The following is a 19,325-nucleotide window of genomic DNA, read 5'->3' as shown; positions in this document are numbered from 1 at the left end:
TGTGTGGTGTGGAGGCTGCAGTGCCTCCGACTGGGGTAGTGTGAGGAGAGTGATGAGGACAGCAGAGAAAATCATCGGGACTTCTTTCCCCTCCATTCAGGACATTGGCCAGAAGCACTGCATATCCCGAGCCAAGAACATCATTAGGGACCCCTCTCACCCCCATCATGGACTGTTCACTCTGCTAGCCTCTGGGAAGAGGTACTGCAGTGTGCGGTGCAGGACCACCAGGTTCTGCAACAGCTTTGTCCCCCTGGCCATTAGACTGTTAAATGGTCAATCACACACACAGTAAGCCTACACAGCTGCTAATCTGTACCTCTGTTTGTTTTTGTTTTTTTTTTTGCACTACTGGCAGTTCTCTTATACCTAGCCACTCCTTTGCACATCTGTTCTCCTCTGCACTATCATACTCCAGTGTTATTGTTATTGTATAGTGACTTGTTTACCTGACTGCCCATTTTGCACATCTGGTTAGGTGCTCCTCTTGCACTCTTTGCACTACTGTATATTACTATACATAGCTATATTAATTTATAAAATTATTATTACTTCAATACTCCAACTCAATACAACATTTTATTTATATCTGTACATTCAAGGAAACTGTGCGGGTCAGATGTATCGACATTTCGTTCTGTATACACGTGTACAAGAATGACAATAAAGTATATCTGAATCTGAATCTGAATCTGAAGGTTCAAGCTCTTGGGGGTTTATGGTGATTTTTTGTGGAGATTGTTGGTCATTACTTGTGTTTTTAAATACACTGATTATTTTATTGATTTTCATGTCAATTAAAAATCTTTTTTTTTTTTTTAGAAAAATGTAAAGAAAACTGAAGAATTGTGGATGCTGGTGCAGTAGGTAGTGCAGTCTGATGCGACAAACATTTTGCACTTGCAAATTTGCCAAAGTAAAACTATAAGAATAGTAAATTGAACTCTCCTCGCGCATACTTTAATTCTAGCGATTCGATTTAAAAAATAAATAAACTGAATGTCAAATGGGGCGGGTAGGATTTTGTTTTTATTTTAATTGGGTCTTTTCTGCGAGAACAAATTGTAATAGAAGTAGAAACTTTAAAGTTTCTCCTAGAGCCTACTCGATTAGGGCACATGATTATGTCATTATTACCGATGTAAATCACCTGTGCCCGCTCCTTTGGCGCCAACTGCGTTGGACTCTGATTGGCTCCCTGTTCGTATTTAAATCCACACCTATCTGTCCCCTTTTGTCAGTTCGAACCTCAGTTTTCACTAGGCAAGACTTTTTCGACCCTGACTCCCACTTGTTTTTTGCTCCCGTCTGTCCCGCGGCTTCGACCCGTCTTTGATCCTGACCACATCTACTTTCCTGTCCCGGCTTTCGACCTTTTTTTATCCCCGACCACATGTACTCTCCTTTCCTGGCTTACGACTCGCTTACGACCCCAACCACATTCGTGCTCTCCTGTCCCGGATACTAACCCGTTTTTCTGTTGCTGACACAGCCATCACTCGCCAAGGAAGATCCACTTCCGCATTCGGAACGGCCTGGCTCCCGCGTCCAGCAATCACCGCATCGTGGGCGCAACCCTTACTCTTTTTTGCAATAAAACTTGTGAGAAACGCAACGCAGGTGGGTCCTGTCTCCGATCTGGTCCTGACAGATTATGCATCATATTGTTGTATTGTACAGCTGTTTGTGTCACACTATTTTATTGTTACGTTTTGTTGATTTTTTGTTGATGTTGTTTTTGTGCTGAAACCAGGTTAAAAATCCCCAATCACACAAACTAAAAATGGTGTTTATGAATTAAAACGCCTCCATTGAAGTCAGTTAATTCTGTATTGTACAAAAGTAAACATTGGCCAAAGTCAGGATCATGGAAAATAGAAAGCCACAAACAAATAAAAGTATATATTTATAAATTAAAATGCCTCAAGTGTAGTATTTTATTTTTGTATTGTTTGTACGTAAAACATTAGCTAAAGTCCGGCTAGCGGCTAACAGAAATGTGGAAGCAACATGTGGAAAAACATGGAACCGCGTTGAGCCCAGACTCACCCCCAAGTAAAAGCCAGTTTCACATGGCTCTCCTCACCTTAAACAAGACATAATCACAAGATTCTGAAGCCGTTTTTAGGTTTTTCTACATTAATATTTTCAGTGCTGAAAATTTGATGCATCCATACTATTGTTGGTTTGATGCCTGGCTGTTTAAGTTTTAGACTATTGTGGTTTTTAGCTTTGGGGACAACCTACAGGTGCTCGAGTCCAGCAGATGTAAAAATGTCTTTCCTAATGATTATACTCTTATCTTTCCTCACCTTAATGAGATTATGGCACTAATTAGTGTATCGTGACACACCGAGGAATAGGTTGCCCCTATTGAACAGAAGAGTGTCGAAAGGAGAGTAGGGCAGACTGACTATCCCTAGCGTCTTCCCCTCAAGTGCACACATGGGGTAATTAATTCAGCACTTCCTAAGCATCAGAACATACCACAAACTGAGAGTCGATAGGATCAAATAGCACACATAGAATCCTCAGAGGATCCGTTTCTGGAGGTCAGTTCTTGCCTTTTTTTGACCTTGGAACTAAAGTCTCTTATCAAGGGAAAATAAGCGAATTGGAGGCATGCTAAAGAAAGCGATGAGGAGTCTCTCGTTGAGTAGTAGTGTTCTAGTAACAGAATAAAATGTATTTTCATGATTACTGATGTGACTCAGCTGTGCCCGCTCTTTTGGGGCCAACCGCTGCGGGCTCTGATTGGCTCCCTGACCCTATTTAAACCCAGTCCTCTCAATCCCCTGTTGTCAGTCCGCCTGCGAACCTCTGTTGATACAAGCAAAGCTTTTTTTGACCCTGACTCCTGCCTGTCCCGTTTTTGCATCCGTTTTCCCACCTGCCTGTTTCTGATCTCCCAGTTTGTCTCCGGCTTACGACACGTTTTTGATCCGGACTAATTCTGCTCTCCAATCCCGGCTTATGACCCATTTCTGACCCCGAACCCGTTTTTGCTCTCCTGTCCCGGCTACCGACCTGTTTTTTCCGTCTCTGACACCGCCATCACCCGCTACGGAAGATCCACTTCCGTATTCGGATCATAATCCGAGTGCAAGAGCAACTTGCTTCCCACGTCTAGCGAACACCGCATCGCGAGCGCTGCCGTTCCTCTCTCTCTATCTCAATAAACTTGTGAGAAACGTTACGCGATTGGGTCTACCCTTTTTTCTGGACAGGAAAAAGACTTTTGATTCAAGTAGCAGTGAAACGCCAACCGAAACCCTAAGAAAGTTGAAAAATAAGCCATTTACTCAAGTGCTCTTAAGAAATGCATGTACTTGCACGTGCATTATGAACAAGCTGTTTGAGGCTTCAATAATAACACAAGCCAGAGGATGGAAGCAGAGAGTAAAAAAATCTCCAAAATCTGCGCAGCTCTTTTATGTATACTTTCACAAAAAACAGTTCAAACAAATTGAAAATAGAACAATTATTCTTAAATTAAGCATATGTTTTTGCCCGTATGACCAGGGTTGGGTTACTTTAAATGGATTACTTTCGATTACTTTTGGATTACTCCAATACCAAATATGCTAATAAAAGACAAAATAAACTAAATATGAATAAAATGATGACTCACAACACGTGGTAAGCTTTCTCTCCTGGCTTTGATCTCTTCGATCTCCGGCAAAACTAACATAAAATGCGACAGAAACAAAATGAAAATAAATCCAAAAGCTTGCCAACATCATTTTTGCCGTTCCATGTATTCCATTACTCCCCAAGCCTGCACAAAATGTAGTAATTTTATTCATATTCAGTTTCTTTTGTCTTTTATTAGCATATTTGGTATTGGAGTAATCCAAAAGTAATTGAAAGTAATCCAGTTAAAGTAACCCTACCCAACCCTGCGTATGACTGTTTTTGCAGTGCAACTGCCCCTCTGGATCCTTTCCAAATAGCCGCTTGCACCCGATTTGGATTTTGTCCATTCTCGCCAGTCTTTGGCTCGCACCGTGGAAAATAATCTAACTCTGAGTTGACGGTCCCTCCGGCACCACTCACGCACGCTCATTTAAGATGATGGTGTTCCCTGGACGCTAGTTCTTTTCCTCGAAGGGGTCTTCAGGCCGGTCAGTTAAGCGGACGAGGCGTTGACTGACCGTTGCGTCCCGGGAACTCTCTAGCAGGCAGCTGAGTGTCATTGTTAATGTGGACACACAGCAGCACAATGGCTAAATCGATGGAGCTATAGGGGACATCAATCTTTGGCTTGTCTAATCACTCCTATTACACGCTGAGTGAAGGTAAGGAAGCGGGGAAGCAACCAAGGCAGTTTCTCTGTTAGGCTTTATTGGCCTTCGCAACGACTCTACCGGGTTTGTCCCGTCCTTTGAAGCCCGGACTGACGGGTGGACAAGAGACTGGTCCTCCGAATCGGCGCAGGTTTTGAATTGAAGCTGAATGCTTCATGTAGCTCGAAACACTGGGTATATTTACCTGCAGCCAATAATCCGATTGGAATAGGACAATAACCAGTATCCTGATTATCTAAAGTACATCAGTCAAACTCTTGGGCCCTTCCATTTTTTGTGGCCCGCGATATATTGCTGAGAGAAGCACGAGAGAAAAATGAGCCACAATGACCTGCAGAATTAAATCTGTACACTGGAGGTCACCAAAGCCAGACGCCACTTGCAAATCACCATCTATATTTGCTGACAACCATTAATCAACCAGAGATCATTGAAGAAACCTATTCTGATGTTATTATGCTTGTAATAAAAGTTACTGACTCGCTGTCAAGGGAAAGATTAAAAAATACAATTCAAAAAATAGATAAATAGCACCTGGGTCTTGGCAGAGGTTTGAAAAAGCTATAGCTCTTTTCTATGATAGATATGAAATCTAACAGCGAAGTTCCCATATTCAGGTTAACATTTTCATAAAAAAATAAAAACACAAAGCGGAATGACTTTTAAATATTTTTGATCAGTCTTTCAAATTAGTGTGTGTATGAAACTACCTTTGTCACTTTCCAATCTGCATGGGTTTCCCTCAAGTTAAATACACTATAGTGGAAATATATACAATTGTTGTTCGGGTTTTTTTTTTTTTTTTCCAAATGCACATAAACAAAAACAATGATAATAGTAAAAAAAAATGAGTGAATTAAAAAATACTGAAGAAAAACCCTCAATTACTGTTTCATTATGAAACATATTGCATCCCTGAATCAGAATTTGATTGTGAGCTTCTAAAAAGTCTCACAGACCTCGAGCTAAGGGACACGTTCATTAATTTGATGATGTCTGTGTATTTTCTGTTGATGCCCTTGCAACATCTTGCAGCCTGGTCACCCTGGAAGGGGGATTACTTCAAGTGCAGCCCCTTCGCAAGGTTTTTTTCATTTTCCTTATGCCGAGGTTCTTGAGTTTTTCCTTGCCATCATGTAGGTTTGAGATGAGGGGATGATGTAATGGTAGTCTGTGCATCCCTTTGAGACTTTTGTGATTAAGGGCAATACAAATAAACATGACTTGACCAGTCTGGCCCCCATGAGAATGTTTTTTTTCTACTATGTGGCCCCTGAGCTAAAATGAGTTTAAGACTAAAGCCCAGCAAACACCTACATAAATCCGATTAAAGTCCTAGTCTGACTGCAAATATTCCAATTTCCATAGGAGGGTTATTTTACCAATATTGAAGTCAAGTCAAGACCATATATAGTCCGTGAGAAGGCTTCATGTGGCCCCCAAGATGAGCTTGATACATTAGTACAAGGGTCTCATTTTTAAATTATGTAGGGGCCACCAAAGCCAAGGTCTGCACCATGAATCATGAATTTTCTTTACTGTGTATAACTTCTACTTGGACAAAGTGTGCTTTTGGTTGATATAATTTAGCACTTTATTGTATTCCAGTCCAAATATATTTAAAAACAAAATATTTCAGTTGCATGAATGATAGAAAAATGCTATTATTATTATTTTTGTTTTTTGTTTTCTAATAGGTAAATTTGGCCCACTTTTGTTACAAGGAATTTGATAATTGGCTTGTTAAAAATGGAAGATTTCTTACATATCCAAAATCAAATACAGTATTGCTTTTTTTCGTCTGATCACATTGGAATATATTTGTTTGTCATGATTACTGATGTGACTCAGCTGTGCCAGCTCATTTGGGGCCAACCGCCGGGGGTTCTGATTGGCTCCCTGTCACTATTTGAACCCTGTTCTGTCAATCCCCTGTTGTCGGTCCATCTGCGAATCTCTGTGTATACTAGGCTAGCCTTTTTTCTACCTGTTAAACAGGATGCTGGAAAAGAGCACAGTTTCAATCAAACAAAACAGTCTTTTGTTGATTTGGGTGAGTGACATGGTTAAAATAATTCCTTAATTTAAGTTAAATGCGAGTAAATGGGGTTATCAGTTTGTCTTTAGGTGCATAAAAATTCAATCGGATTGCCCCAAAAATCCCACTACTTATCCCAGCCATACTATTCCCTCCATGCAAATGTAATCACTTCTCTATATTTTATGAAAAAAAGGAAAAACAAAAGCAGATTGATCAGGGCTTCTGGGACCCAACAGGAATGATTCCCAACTTTTGGAAAGACGCCCTCTCAATCACATTAACATACATGGACGCCCGGGAGAGAATTTGTTCCTCCCAAAAAAACAGCGCGATCAAAGGCGACAGAATTAAGCCAGAGTAATGAGGAACTTGGCGAGGGCCCTGCAAATATATTGATTGTTTGCCAAGTTGCATCCGCCCACTCCTTCATTGCCGCTTTCCAAGACGCCCCCTCTGCACTGTTTACGCTCAAGTTTCCAACAGAAAACTCAGTGTGATTTAAAAAAACAACCAAAATCATCAATATTAAAAGAGTTTTTAATAATAACAAAGACAGTAATTCAGGAAGTGGAATTGTGTTCAAACCAACCCCCAAATAAGGTTAATTTTATTTCAATCCACAAGATTCCTCCCACCCTGACGCCATTTTTTTTTTTTAAATCAGCTTTTGCCATTATTTGTCACTTATTCATTTTTTTCTAAAGTATTTTTTTAGATATTTACGAAGTCAAAAATATGTCATTAATTCAGAAACATGTCATGATTACTGATGTGGCTCACCTGTTTCTGCTTGGCGCCAACTGCCGCAGGTTCTGATTGGCTCCCTGCCCCGACAAAAACCCAGTCCTGTCAGTCCCCTGTTGTCAGTCCGTCTGTGAACCTCAGTGTATACTAGGCAAGCCTTTTTCGACCCTGAATCCCACCTGTCCCGTTTTTGCTCCAGTCTGTCTCCGGCTATGACCCGTTTGGATTCTGACCACGTCTCTCCCGTCCCGGCTTACGACTTCTTTTTGTCCCCGACTACGTCTACTCTCCCGTTCTGGCTTACGACTCGTTTCAGACCCCGACCACGCCTTGCTCTCCCAGTCCCGGCTACCGACCCATGTTTTCCGTACCTGACACCGCCATCGCCCGCTTTGGAAGATTCACTTCCGTGTTCAGATCACAATCCCAGTACGAGAACGACTTGCTTCCCGCGTCCAGCGAACACCGGATCGTGGGCTCAGCCCTTCCTCTTTCCTTCAATGAAACGTAACGTAAGTGGGTCCTGTTTCCGTTCTGGCCCTGACAGAAGATGCTACATAAAATTAAATCTCTTGAGAACTCTCAAAAAAAGTCAATTTGAGTTTAGAAATCACTAATTTTGTTAGAAAAATGTATTTATCCCAAATAATCCTCCAAATGGGTGATTATATAAAAAAAAACTTGAGGTCATGTTATATTTAATACGGTAAAACAAAGCAAGTGATCATGTTTAAGCTGACAAACCTCATTTACATTCTCCATAAAATTGTGTTGCTTTTATATCATTAATCACTTGATTAAAAATTTTATTTTGTTATTTATTATTATTTTTTTTTAATCTAAATTACTTTTTCTAAGTCTAATTCATGTTTGGTTTGAATTCTTATTACCACTATGTATTTATCATTATTAGTTTTATTAATAATGTTTTATGATTTATTTTTTATTTTTTCTATTATTCTTAGTATTCTGTGTGCATGTGTGTGTGTTTGAGTGTGTGTGTGACTGTACAAAGATGAATTATACTTGAAATGAGAACAATCGTCTTTGAATGGGGTGAGAGTTTGTGTATTGTTGTGTACCCTGAGTTTTATCATTATACAAATATGCTTGGTTGGGATCAGAAGTTGGGAACACAAAACAGTGTCACTGTTGTCATGGCGCCCCGCCCGTGTGGCGCCATCTGCAGCTTGTTGACTGAATGGCTTCCCCAATATTTAAACCCTGTTCTCCTGGCTTCGACCCGCTTTTTGATCCTGACCACGTCTACTCTGCTCTCCTGGCTTTTGACCTGTTTCTGATCCCGACCATGTTTTTTGCTCTCCTGTTTCAGCTACTGACCCGTTTTTTTCCATTCTTGACACCGCCATCGCTCGCCACAGAAGTCCCACTTCCGCTTTCGGAGCGACCTGCTTCCCGCGTCCAGCGATCACCGGATCGTGGGTGAAACCCTTTCCTTTCTTACAATAAAGCTGAGAAAAATGCAACGGAAGTGTCTCCGTTCTGGTCCTGACAGAAAGAGCCATATTGAACCAAAAACGAAAGGTAAAAGCTGTACATAAGCTTTTCAAAGAAGGCAACAAATACTGAATAAATATTTACTGTATTGATTAGAAAATGTTAAAAATGTTTGTCCTCCTACAGAAACCATGTCATTTCCCATTATCAGATATTTTTGAGAAAAAGAACCTGGGCGCCACTAGGGAGTGCCAAAGAGCCACACGCTGCTCCAAAGCTGCTTGTTGCTGACCCCCAGTTCAGCTGTTACGAACCACCCAAGAACACAAAACCTCAACCAACATTGCAGTGCATTGGAAAATTGTTTTAACCCCCCCAAAGAAAAAATAAAATATATTCTCTTACCTCCACGGCTCTCACTGTCTGCAGGTTTGACCTGGATCGGGCGAGTCATCTGCAAGGAAAGAAACAAAAAACACGATCTTAGACCTCTCTTTCTCTTTAATAACATAAAAAAACATCATTGTCTCCATCTGTTGTTCTGCCCGAGGAGCCAGAAAAGCATCCTCAACAAGAGATTGAGCAAGGAAGCCAAGAAGCAGTCCTAATAAAGGTGAATCCGGCATCAGGACGAGCTAGAGCCGAATCAATCGGGGCCTATCGATCGCGGTGGCCCTAGGGCCGCCACTGAGTGTCTGTCGGGTTGAGGAGGATCCTATGCCGAGGTTTAGTCCAACTAATCCACTGGACCTCGATAAGAATGCCATTGCAGGGATTAGGCACAGCCGCCGTCTCTTTTTGATTTCCTCCCATGTTCTTACCTGCGGAGTGTTTTATTGTTTGTTGGAGAAGAAGTTTCCATTGCTTTGCTGCACATATCGTATTTTCCAGACTAAAAGCCGCACCTAAAAACCCCAATTTGGCCACCAATTTTAAAGTGCTCTTTATAACCCGGGAAAACAAGAAGTCAAGTCAAGTCAAGTCAAATTTATTTACTGTATATAGCCCTTAATCACAAAAATGTCTCAAAGGACTGCAGAGGATTACAATGACACAATTACCTGATCTTAAACCAACATGCGGGCAAGGAACAACTCAAAACCTCAGCGTGAGGAAAAAGAGAAACCTTGAGAAGCGGTATCCCCCTTTCAGGATGACCAGGGTGAATTAGATTTAGCATTACAGTACACAAACATAGTAAACACTAGGTAACATGTTGAAAATTTGTCCGGAAAGTGCATGACAGCAGCGACGCCGTCAGCCTGTAAACTAGTCCAGGTAGTCTATGACGGCCACGACGCAGCTTCCCATCTCTGCCAGCTGGTCCATGCAGGCGTTCGGTGGATACGATCGGAAATTCTCAGGAGGTAGAGCGCTCGTCTTGGGATCAAGAGGCCGCAGGTCCGATTCCCAGCTCCTCCGTGTTATATGTCGAACTTTACTTGGGCAATACACTGAATCGCTAATGCCCCCAATAAGCAGCTAGGTGCCTTGCATGGCAGACTCCCTATTGGTGTGTGAGTGAATCTGTGAATGGGTAAGTGTGAAACACATTGTAAAGCGCTTTGGGAGGTCTTCATTGACTTAAAAGCGCTATATAAATGCAGACCATTTACCATTTACAGTATTTATGCGTGCGTATTACTACACATGGTTTTACAGTAGTGCAGTATTAGTACAACGAGAAATCAATTGAAAAACATCACAAACCAATATAGCAAAACATTGCATGAAACAGGAATCGAACCCGGGGCGTGGCAATTAACCACTAGACTACCAGTGATACAGATGACATGCAAAAATGCATTCGATTTGCTCTCATTAGCACATTATTTTTACTCCCGGTGGCAGAAACAAATGTTGGAAAAGAAAACAGGAAGACATGAAAGGTACAAAAAAACGCAAAGTCTGATTCATCATCAAATACAACAACAAAGAGTCGTGATTTTTTTCTTATTTTATATTTTTCAATACGACTTCGTTTTCTCCATTCTATAACATTCGTTTCTGGCACCATGAGTAAAAATAGTGTTTAAATAAGATTACATTGAGTGTTTTTTCATATGTCGTCTGTATAAATTGCGGACTAGTGGTTACGTTCTGGTGTGTTGCGACTCGGGCCTGAATCCCGTTGCATGCAATTTTTTTGATGAGCAACATGTATCGACTGATTAAGCATTGCACTAATATATACTGTAAGTACATACTATGTGCAACGATCATACACAGATCTCGCAGTTGTTACTGTAGTATTAGTTCCATGCTCTTTAAAGTCCAGTGTGTTTTATATATGAAAAATATATGACATAATAATACTTTCTGGGGGTGCACCTTGTAATTTGGTGTGCATTATAGAGCGGTAAATACGGTAATTTTGTCATGATTACTGATGCGAAGCACCTGCGCCCGTTCATTTGGGGCCAACCTCAGCGGGTTCTGATTGGCTCCCTGTCAGTGTTTGAACCCAGACCTATCTGTCCCCTGTGGTCAGTCCGTCTGCAAATTCCTTTGTATGCTAGGCTAGCCTGTTTTGACCCTGACTCCCTCCTGTCCTGTTTTTTGCTCCCGTTTGTCCCCGGCTACGACCTGTTTTGATCCCGACTAAGTCTACCCTCCCGTCCTGGCTTATGACTCATTTGCTCTCCTGTCCCAGCAATCGACCTGTTTTTCCGTCCCTGACACCGCCTTTGCAATATGCTTCCGGCGTCTAGCGAGCACAGGATCACGGGCGCTGCCCTTCCTCTCTCTATCTCAATAAACTTGTGAGAAACGTTACGTGATTAGGTCCTGTTTCCGTTCGTGTCCTGAAAAAATAAATAAATAGATATATAGATAGATAAATACATAAATACACAAACGTGCCTGATAAGGAAAAAACTCTAGGTTGATATAAACATTTTTTTTGTTGTTGTTGTCTGGACCATTGATGTTCTCTGTGGCAAACTTCAGATCTGACCATAAAACCTTCTCCCAGTTGTCTTATGGATCGTTCTTGCGCTCTTATGTTAAATACAGTAAAATAAAATGATAATAACGAAAATAACTGCAGATAGAATACATTTGTTGCAATTTTGTAACAAAAATACAAATAAAAATAAAAAACGAAAATAAAAGACAATAGGCTGAAGAGCCTGCATGTTTGTAACCGATTAAGGAACATATAAAATAAAAAGAGACAACAGGGTGATATGAATAAATAAGAGGGAAAATAATTAGTTAATAAGAACATTTTGTCTGACCCTAATTTGACAACTGACAATTTTAATGCTATCCACTTATTTTTTGTTAAACTGTCATATTTGAACTTCAGTAATTGGTTGCTAATTTACCCATTTAAATATTGATATGAAAAACGTCACCGTAAATGCTTTGATGTGCTATTGAGCTGCGTAAAAATTATTTTTCTACAAGCTGAGAGAAACACCAACAAGAGATGCCTTCATTTTAAGCCTCGACTTTTTTTTTTTTTACTGTCAAAAATAATTTCGATTAAAACCGTACGACACAATGTTCTCGTCCATTCGGTCATACCACGTTAGCTTTACCAAGCCGGGCTGAGAAAAAGGTCATTTTTAAAGACAGGCCAGTCCAATAAAAGCATGACATGTTCAAGGAGAAACACTGTAATGGGATTTTAAAACCTCTTAATAACATGCTGATATACGACGCAAGGGCCGGGCCTTATTCATTAACGTATCCATTTTCACCTTGAGGACGGGAGTAACCTTCCCGCAACGGAATTATTCTATAAATGTACCTGTCGTAAATAATAACTAGCGCTGGATATGTCTTTGTTTGCTAGTTGGGAGTATCAGGTTTCCACGTCAGGAGAAAAAATCCAGAATAATCAAATTGTATGATTTTTAAAGATTTTTAGGGTGGAAATTATTATGGAAAATACAGGATTTGATGAAGGATAATTCTTCTTATGACAGCTGTCAGATCTTCCTAATCCTTTTCTGTATTATTTCAAGTGCTCTCTAGCAAACTTCAGATGAGTGTAGACATGGAAAAGACAGAGGTCGAGTGTTTTCTGTAGGTATTCAAAATGTTTTCATTCCTAATTCCTATTGTTTGTCAAATTCCATTATGAAGATCTTATCTAGAGCTTTTTGGGGATAACACAAGTGCTCTCTAGCAAAATTCAGATGGATTTGGATTTGGGAATGACAGAGGACAACTAATTTTACGAATTATTCGCAAGGTTTTCAGCAACTTTTGATGTTTTTTGTCAAATTAATTCATGCATATCTGCCCCAGGCCTACTTCTGGATCGTTCACATGCTCTCTAGCAAATTTCAGACATGTCTGGACATGGAAATGAAATAGAGGAAGTCAAGTGTTTTCTGTAGGTCTTCAAAAGGTTTACATTCCTAATTCCTGTTGTTTGTCAAATTCCTTCATGCAGATCTTTTGTGGAGCTTTTTTGGGATAATCCAAGTGCCCTCTAGCAAAATTCAGATGGATTTGGATTTGTGAATGACAGAGGACAGCTAATTCTACAAAAATTTTGCAAGGTTTTCAGCAACTATTGCTGTTTTCTGTCAAATTAATTCATCATACCTGAATAACCCCAGGCCTACTTCTGGTTAATTCAAATGCTCTCTAGCAAACTTCATACGGTTCTGGACATGGACATGAATACAGTAAGTCAAGTGTTTTCTATTAGTTGTCATAAGGTTTTTACGCACTATTGCTGGTCTTTGGCAAATTAATTCATGCAAATATCTTTTAAAGCCACTTGTGGATCACCCGATTGCTTTCTAGCAAACTTTAAACATCGCTGGACATAGAAATAACAGGACAAGTGTTTTGTGTGAGTCTTCAAAGGTTCTCACACACTATTGCTGATTGTCGGCAAATCCATTCATGCAGATCTCCTCTAGAGCCACTTCTATATCACCCAAACTCTCTCTAGCAACATTCACACACTATTTGCGGGTGTTTATGCAGAGCTCCTCCAGATGTTTTGGGATTGTTTTTGGGCAATACATTCTTTTAACTACTTCCAGAGATTGTCTAAGGGGTTAAGATCTGGAAATTGTTGGAGACAAGTCATTATTTTTTCACGTACTTATTATTCAAATTGTGTTTCTAACAAGAAAAGTTCCATTTTGGATTAATCGAATAAAGGACGTTATCCCAGTCCTTTTCTGACTCATCCAACTGTTGTTAATTAAACTTTCGATCCGACCTCAGAAGACTCTCCCAGTCTTCTTCTAGGCCACTCAAATGTTCTCCAGCGAACTTCAGATGTGACAATAAGACGTCCTTCCAGGCCTCTTCTGGATCATCCAAGCAAACATCTGATCTGAACATAAGATGTTCTCCCATTCCCCTTCTGGACCATCCAGGCTCTCTCTGGTAAATTCAGATCTGACCATCGGATGTTCTCCCAGTCCTTTCATGGACTAAGTTCTTTATCGTAAGCCTCAGATCTGACAATAGGAGATTCTTCCGGTTGTTTCCCGGACCATTTATGATCTCTCTAGCAAACTTCAGATCTAACTATAATACCCGTGGGACATTCTAAAGATAGTTGTATGGACCGTCGAAGTTCTCCGTGGCAAACTTCAGATCTGACCATAAAACCTTCTCCCAGTTGTCTACTGGATCATTCTTGCGCTCTCTACCAAACATTAGATCTGACTACAGGACATCCTCCCAATCTTCTTCTGGATCATCCGTGTGATCTCTAAAGAATTTCAGATCTGACCATAGGACATTCTCCCAATCCTCTTCTGGATAATCCAAGTTTTCTCTAGCAAACTTCAGATTGGGCTATACATTTACTGGTTCAAACCGGACTATCTCACATTTTTGGGAGGAAAAACTTGACGGATTAGGGGTTGAATAAATCCTTCATCACTATTAATGCCAGACACTCTGGTAGGCCGACCCAAGCTTAAAAAACCAGAGCAAAAATATTCTCCAGAAAACAACAGCTGGAAATCTCACTTGAAATGTCACGCAGACAAAAGAGTACTATGATTTTTTTTGCGGGGCGCAAGGCAGAAGAGTCGAAATCCGCCTTTGCGCTCTGATGTCGGCGGGGGGGCTCGTGCGTGGGAGGCTGGTAAGCTAGTTACTGTTCACTCTCCAACATTGGGCTTTAATGGCGTATTTGTGTGCCTACGAGCAAGTCGTAATCGTCCTTAACGGCCACCACTGATAGCTTTCAGTTTGTTCCGTCTGGCCCAAAAGCCGAAGTGCCGCACTTATGCAAATAAACCGACGTCTGTTACAGTATTAGCAAGCAGCTAGAAAACACAAACAATGACAATTTAGCCTGCGGTTGCTAGAAAAAATGGGTACAAGGCTTAGTCATCGCTGTCGGTTCGGGGGCTTCCTTTCTTTAACTTTAGTTTACTTGTATTATTGTGTTGCTACTTTTTTAACCGTTTTTGCTGTGTTTAAACTTAAAGGTTTTTGACCCAGAAATTTACCATTTTTAGTGCTGACAGTTAATTCTTTAACCTTGGAGTTAAGGCTTTACATTTGATTTTACTCTCGTGTTAACGCTATTTTGACGGTGCGAATCAGCATGTTAATGTTATATCAATTTCTAAAAATATATGTATTTCTGACTTGTGGTTTTTCCACCCTTACATTTCCTTGAAGATATCTTTAAACTTAGAGTTGAAACCTAAAACTGCTTTTATGCTCGAGTTAAAGTTTTAAGTCTTGACAATGCAAGTTATTGTGTTGCTGTCTTGTAATATTTTTGTAATATTTTTTTCTTGCCATGAATTTTTAACCCCTACGTTTCCTTGTAGGTATTTTTGATGCTTGCAAAGATAAAGTTTTAAACTTGGAGATGAAGCATGACAAGTGCTTTAAGTCTTGCATCAAAGCTTTAATTCTTTTGACAATGCTAGTTAGTCTGCTATTTCGTACTGTGGGTTTTTAACCCTTCATTTCCTTGCATCTATTCTTACAGGGAGTTCAGAATTATTAGGCAAATGAGTATTTTGACCACATCATCCTCTTTATGCATGTTGTCTTACTCCAAGCTGTATAGGCTCGAAAGCCTACTACCAATTAAGCATATCAGGTGATGTGCATCTCTGTAATGAGAAGGGGTGTGGTCTAATGACATCAACACCCTATATCAGGTGTGCATAATTATTAGGCAACTTCCTTTCCTTTGGCAAAATGGGTCAGAAGAGGGACTTGACAGGCTCTGAAAAGTCAAAAATAGTGAGATATCTTGCAGAGGGATGCAGCACTCTTAAAATTGCCAAGCTTCTGAAGCGTGATCATCGAACAATCAAGCGTTACATTCAAAATAGTCAACAGGGTCGCAAGAAGCGTGTAGAAAAACCAAGGCGCAAAATAACTGCCCGTGAACTGAGAAAAGTCAAGCGTACAGCTGCCAAGATGCCACTTGCCACCAGTTTTGCCATATTTCAGAGCTGCAACATCACTGGAGTGCCCAAAAGCACAAGGTGTGCAATACTCAGAGACATGGCCAAGGTAAGAAAGGCTGAAAAACGACCACCACTGAACAAGACACACAAGCTGAAACGTCAAGACTGGGCCAAGAAAAATCTCAAGACAGATTTTTCTAAGGTTTTATGGACTGATGAAATGGGAGTGAGTCTTGATGGGCCAGATGGATGGGCCCGTGGCTGGATCGGTAAAGGGCAGAGAGCTCCAGTCCGCCTCAGACGCCAGCAAGGTGGAGGTGGGGTACTGGTATGGGCTGGTATCATCAAAAATGAGCTTGTGGGGCCTTTTCGGGTTGAGGATGGACTCAAGCTCAACTCCCAGTCCTACTGCCAGTTTCTGGAAGACACCTTCTTCAAGCAGTGGTACAGGAAGAAGTCCGCATCCTTCAAGAAAAACATGATTTTCATGCAGGACAACGCTCCATCACACGCATCCAAGTACTCCACAGCGTGGCTGGCAAGAAAGGGTCTAAAAGAAGAAAAACTAATGACATGGCCTCCTTGTTCACCTGATCTGAACCCCATAGAGAACCTGTGGTCCCTCATCAAATGTGAGATTTACAAGGAGGGAAAACAGTACACCTCTCTGAACAGTGTCTGGGACGCTGTGGTTGCTGCTGCACGCAATGTTGATCGTGAACAGATCAAAGCACTGACAGAATCCATGGATGGCAGGCTTTTGAGTGTCCTTGCAAAGAAAGGTGGCTATATTGGTCACTGATTTGTTTTTGTTTTGTTTTTGAATGTCAGAAATGTATATTTGTGAATGTTGAGCTGTTATATTGGTTTCCCTGATGAAAATAAATAATTGAAATGGGTATACATTTGTTTTTTGTTAAGTTGCCTAATAATTATGCACAGTAATAGTCACCTGCACACACAGATATCCTCCTAAAATAGCTAAAACTAAAAAAGCCCCACTCCAACTTCCAAAATATTCAGCTTAGATATTAATGAGACTTTTGGGTTCATTGAGAACATGGTTGTTGTTCAATAATAAAATTAATCCTCAAAAATACAACTTGCCTAATAATTCTGCACTCCCTGTAATGCTGGAAAGGTTAAAGCTTTAGACTTGGAGTTAAAGCTTGAAAACAGATTGAACGCTTAAGCTAAAGCTTCAACTATTTTGACAGCTACAGTTACAGACGCTCCCCTACTTAGGACCATTCGACTTACGAAAAATGGTAGATCGGAATAGCAAAACTGATATCTATTCATTTTTGAGTCATATTAAACTAAAATTAAGTTTTAAATTTCGAAAATATTACAGACGCTCCGCTACTTACAAACATTTGTTTTGACGAACAACGGTAAAAATGAAAAACATTTCGGGATATCATAAAAAATCCGGACATTGCTGCAAGTTGCTGTATTGTGTGCACCTTTTTCCGGGTACAGGACATTACTGCAGTGATCCTTTCCGCCACTACCTGTGTGTGGCGCTGTGAGAGATCACGCAGCATCCACCCCAAAGAAGAAATCCGCTTCTTCTTCCTAGTTTGTGTGTGAATATTCTATACTGTATCTCCAGCGCACTAAGGACTTTGACATTTTTATTGTTTAATATCTCATGCATCCATTCAATATGGTTGGTGCAAAATGTAAAAGAGAGGCAAGCAGTTTCTTTAAAAATGAAGGTGGAATAAGAAAGCTTGATGCGGTTGAGAAAACGGTTGGATTGCTTTTTTTCACCCACTTTCTACCACGAAGGAGGAAGTCGCTTAACTCTTGAAGCCCATCTTCCAAAAGTGAGTTAAACCTCACTTTATTTATCTTCATAGAGCATATTATTTTTGTAAATGTTTTTTTTTTTATTTAGTACAAAAACATACAGGTTACTATAGAAGCCTTAAACATACTTGTATAAGCCTTAAACATATATTCCGTGCAAAATATAGCACTGAAGCACCGTATGAACAGATTCAAGTAGTGTAGTGATTTTTCCCGCCGCTACCTGCGTGTGGCACTGTGAGAGATCACGCAGCATCCACCCCAAAGAAGAAATCTGCTCTTCCTAGTTTGTGTATGAATATTCTATACTGTATCTCCAGTGCGCTAAGGACTTTGACATTTTTATTGTTTAATATCTCATGCATCCATTCAATATGGTTGGTGCAAAGTGTAAAAGAGAGGCGCGTCGTTCCTTTAAAAATGAAGGTGGAATAAGAAAGCTTGATGCGGTTGAGAAAATGGTTGGATCGCTTTTTTTCGGCCACTTTTTACCATAGAGGAGGAAGTCGCCTAACTCTTGAAGCTCATCTTCCAAAAGTAAGTTAAACTAACTTTATTTATCTTTATAGAGCATATCATTTTACGAAATGTTATTTTTTTTAATACAAAACAATACAGATTACCTATAGAAGCCTTAAACATACCTATTCAAACCTTAAACATCCAAAATCTAGCACTGAAGCAACTTCCGAACAAATTCAACTTATGAACGATCGTCCGCAAGTAGGGCAGTGTCTGTATTTTGTCACTGATTTTAAATACATGTTGTTATGTTTGAATTTATAAAAAAAAAAAAAAATCCACCGATAAATGTCTTGATAGCCGTCTATAATGCTGATGCAAATTTACAGTTTTTACTTGGAGTTAAAGCTTTATATGTGCTTTAACTCCTGATTTTCTACTTTAACCTTAGGCAGTTCTAGTTGTTTTCATCATTAGTATTTGTTTTATTCTTAGTATTTGATTACTATTTTCCCCATCTAGCTTTTGTTATAAGCTATTTCCATTTCCTGACTAAAGCTTCAACTTTTATATTAGTATATTCACAAATACTAGACCGAGTTCAAGTCCACGTTTCATTAATTTAACCGATCGTTTCACTCCAAACATTTTCTCATCGTTCACTGAATATGTAGCCAAGCATGACCACTCCGAGAATCGTTTTTCGCAAAAGTTGCCGCATTGCAGTCGCACGGCTGTTCAGTGCAAACAAGGAGACGGTAAAACTTTCTTGCTGGAGTTCTTTCGGGTTGACTGTAAAGAAAAGCGTTCCAGGGTAACCTTGAGCTTTTCACAGACAGGACAAAAACAAGCATAAGTGAGGCAGATGGGTTCGATACAAAAATAAACATTTTTATATTAATATCTAAGAGTATGACGACGTTCTGAGTCATAAGATCCGACACAAAATAACTCATTTGGAAGCTAATGATTCAGGGCCCTTCTCAAACGAGTCAGTCGAGTACCGAGTTTGGAGTTTAAACTCTCTTAAGTCGTATGAGGTACGCTGCAAAAAAAATCTATAATTCTATATGTTGCCTCATTTGCGCCGTTAAGCATCCGGTCGGTTGAATTAAAGCTCTTAGTATC

The 19,325-nt window shown here is 40.2% G+C and overlaps 1 protein-coding gene across 6 annotated transcripts in view; it reads right to left on the bottom strand.

Moving 5' to 3' along the window:
* The window catches only part of LOC148354678 (CUGBP Elav-like family member 5), a 492,473-nt gene that overhangs the window by 182,103 nt on the left and 291,045 nt on the right, over nt 1-19,325 (bottom strand). For all 6 annotated transcript variants that reach the window (XM_088349927.1, XM_088349929.1, XM_088349930.1 and 3 more), the window contains one exon: nt 8,956-9,004. In XM_088349927.1, coding sequence (XP_088206053.1) covers nt 8,956-9,004 — 49 coding nt within the window. The remainder of the gene's footprint in view (nt 1-8,955; nt 9,005-19,325) is intronic.

The sequence above is a fragment of the Urocampus carinirostris genome, chromosome 12 (assembly GCF_059441175.1).
Source record: "Urocampus carinirostris isolate Australia breed hairy pipefish chromosome 12, RoL_Ucar_1.0, whole genome shotgun sequence".
Classification (NCBI taxonomy): Eukaryota; Metazoa; Chordata; class Actinopteri; order Syngnathiformes; family Syngnathidae; genus Urocampus; species Urocampus carinirostris.
The sequence above is the reverse complement of the archived record's forward strand: the minus strand, read 5'-3'. Positions and strand labels throughout refer to the sequence as shown.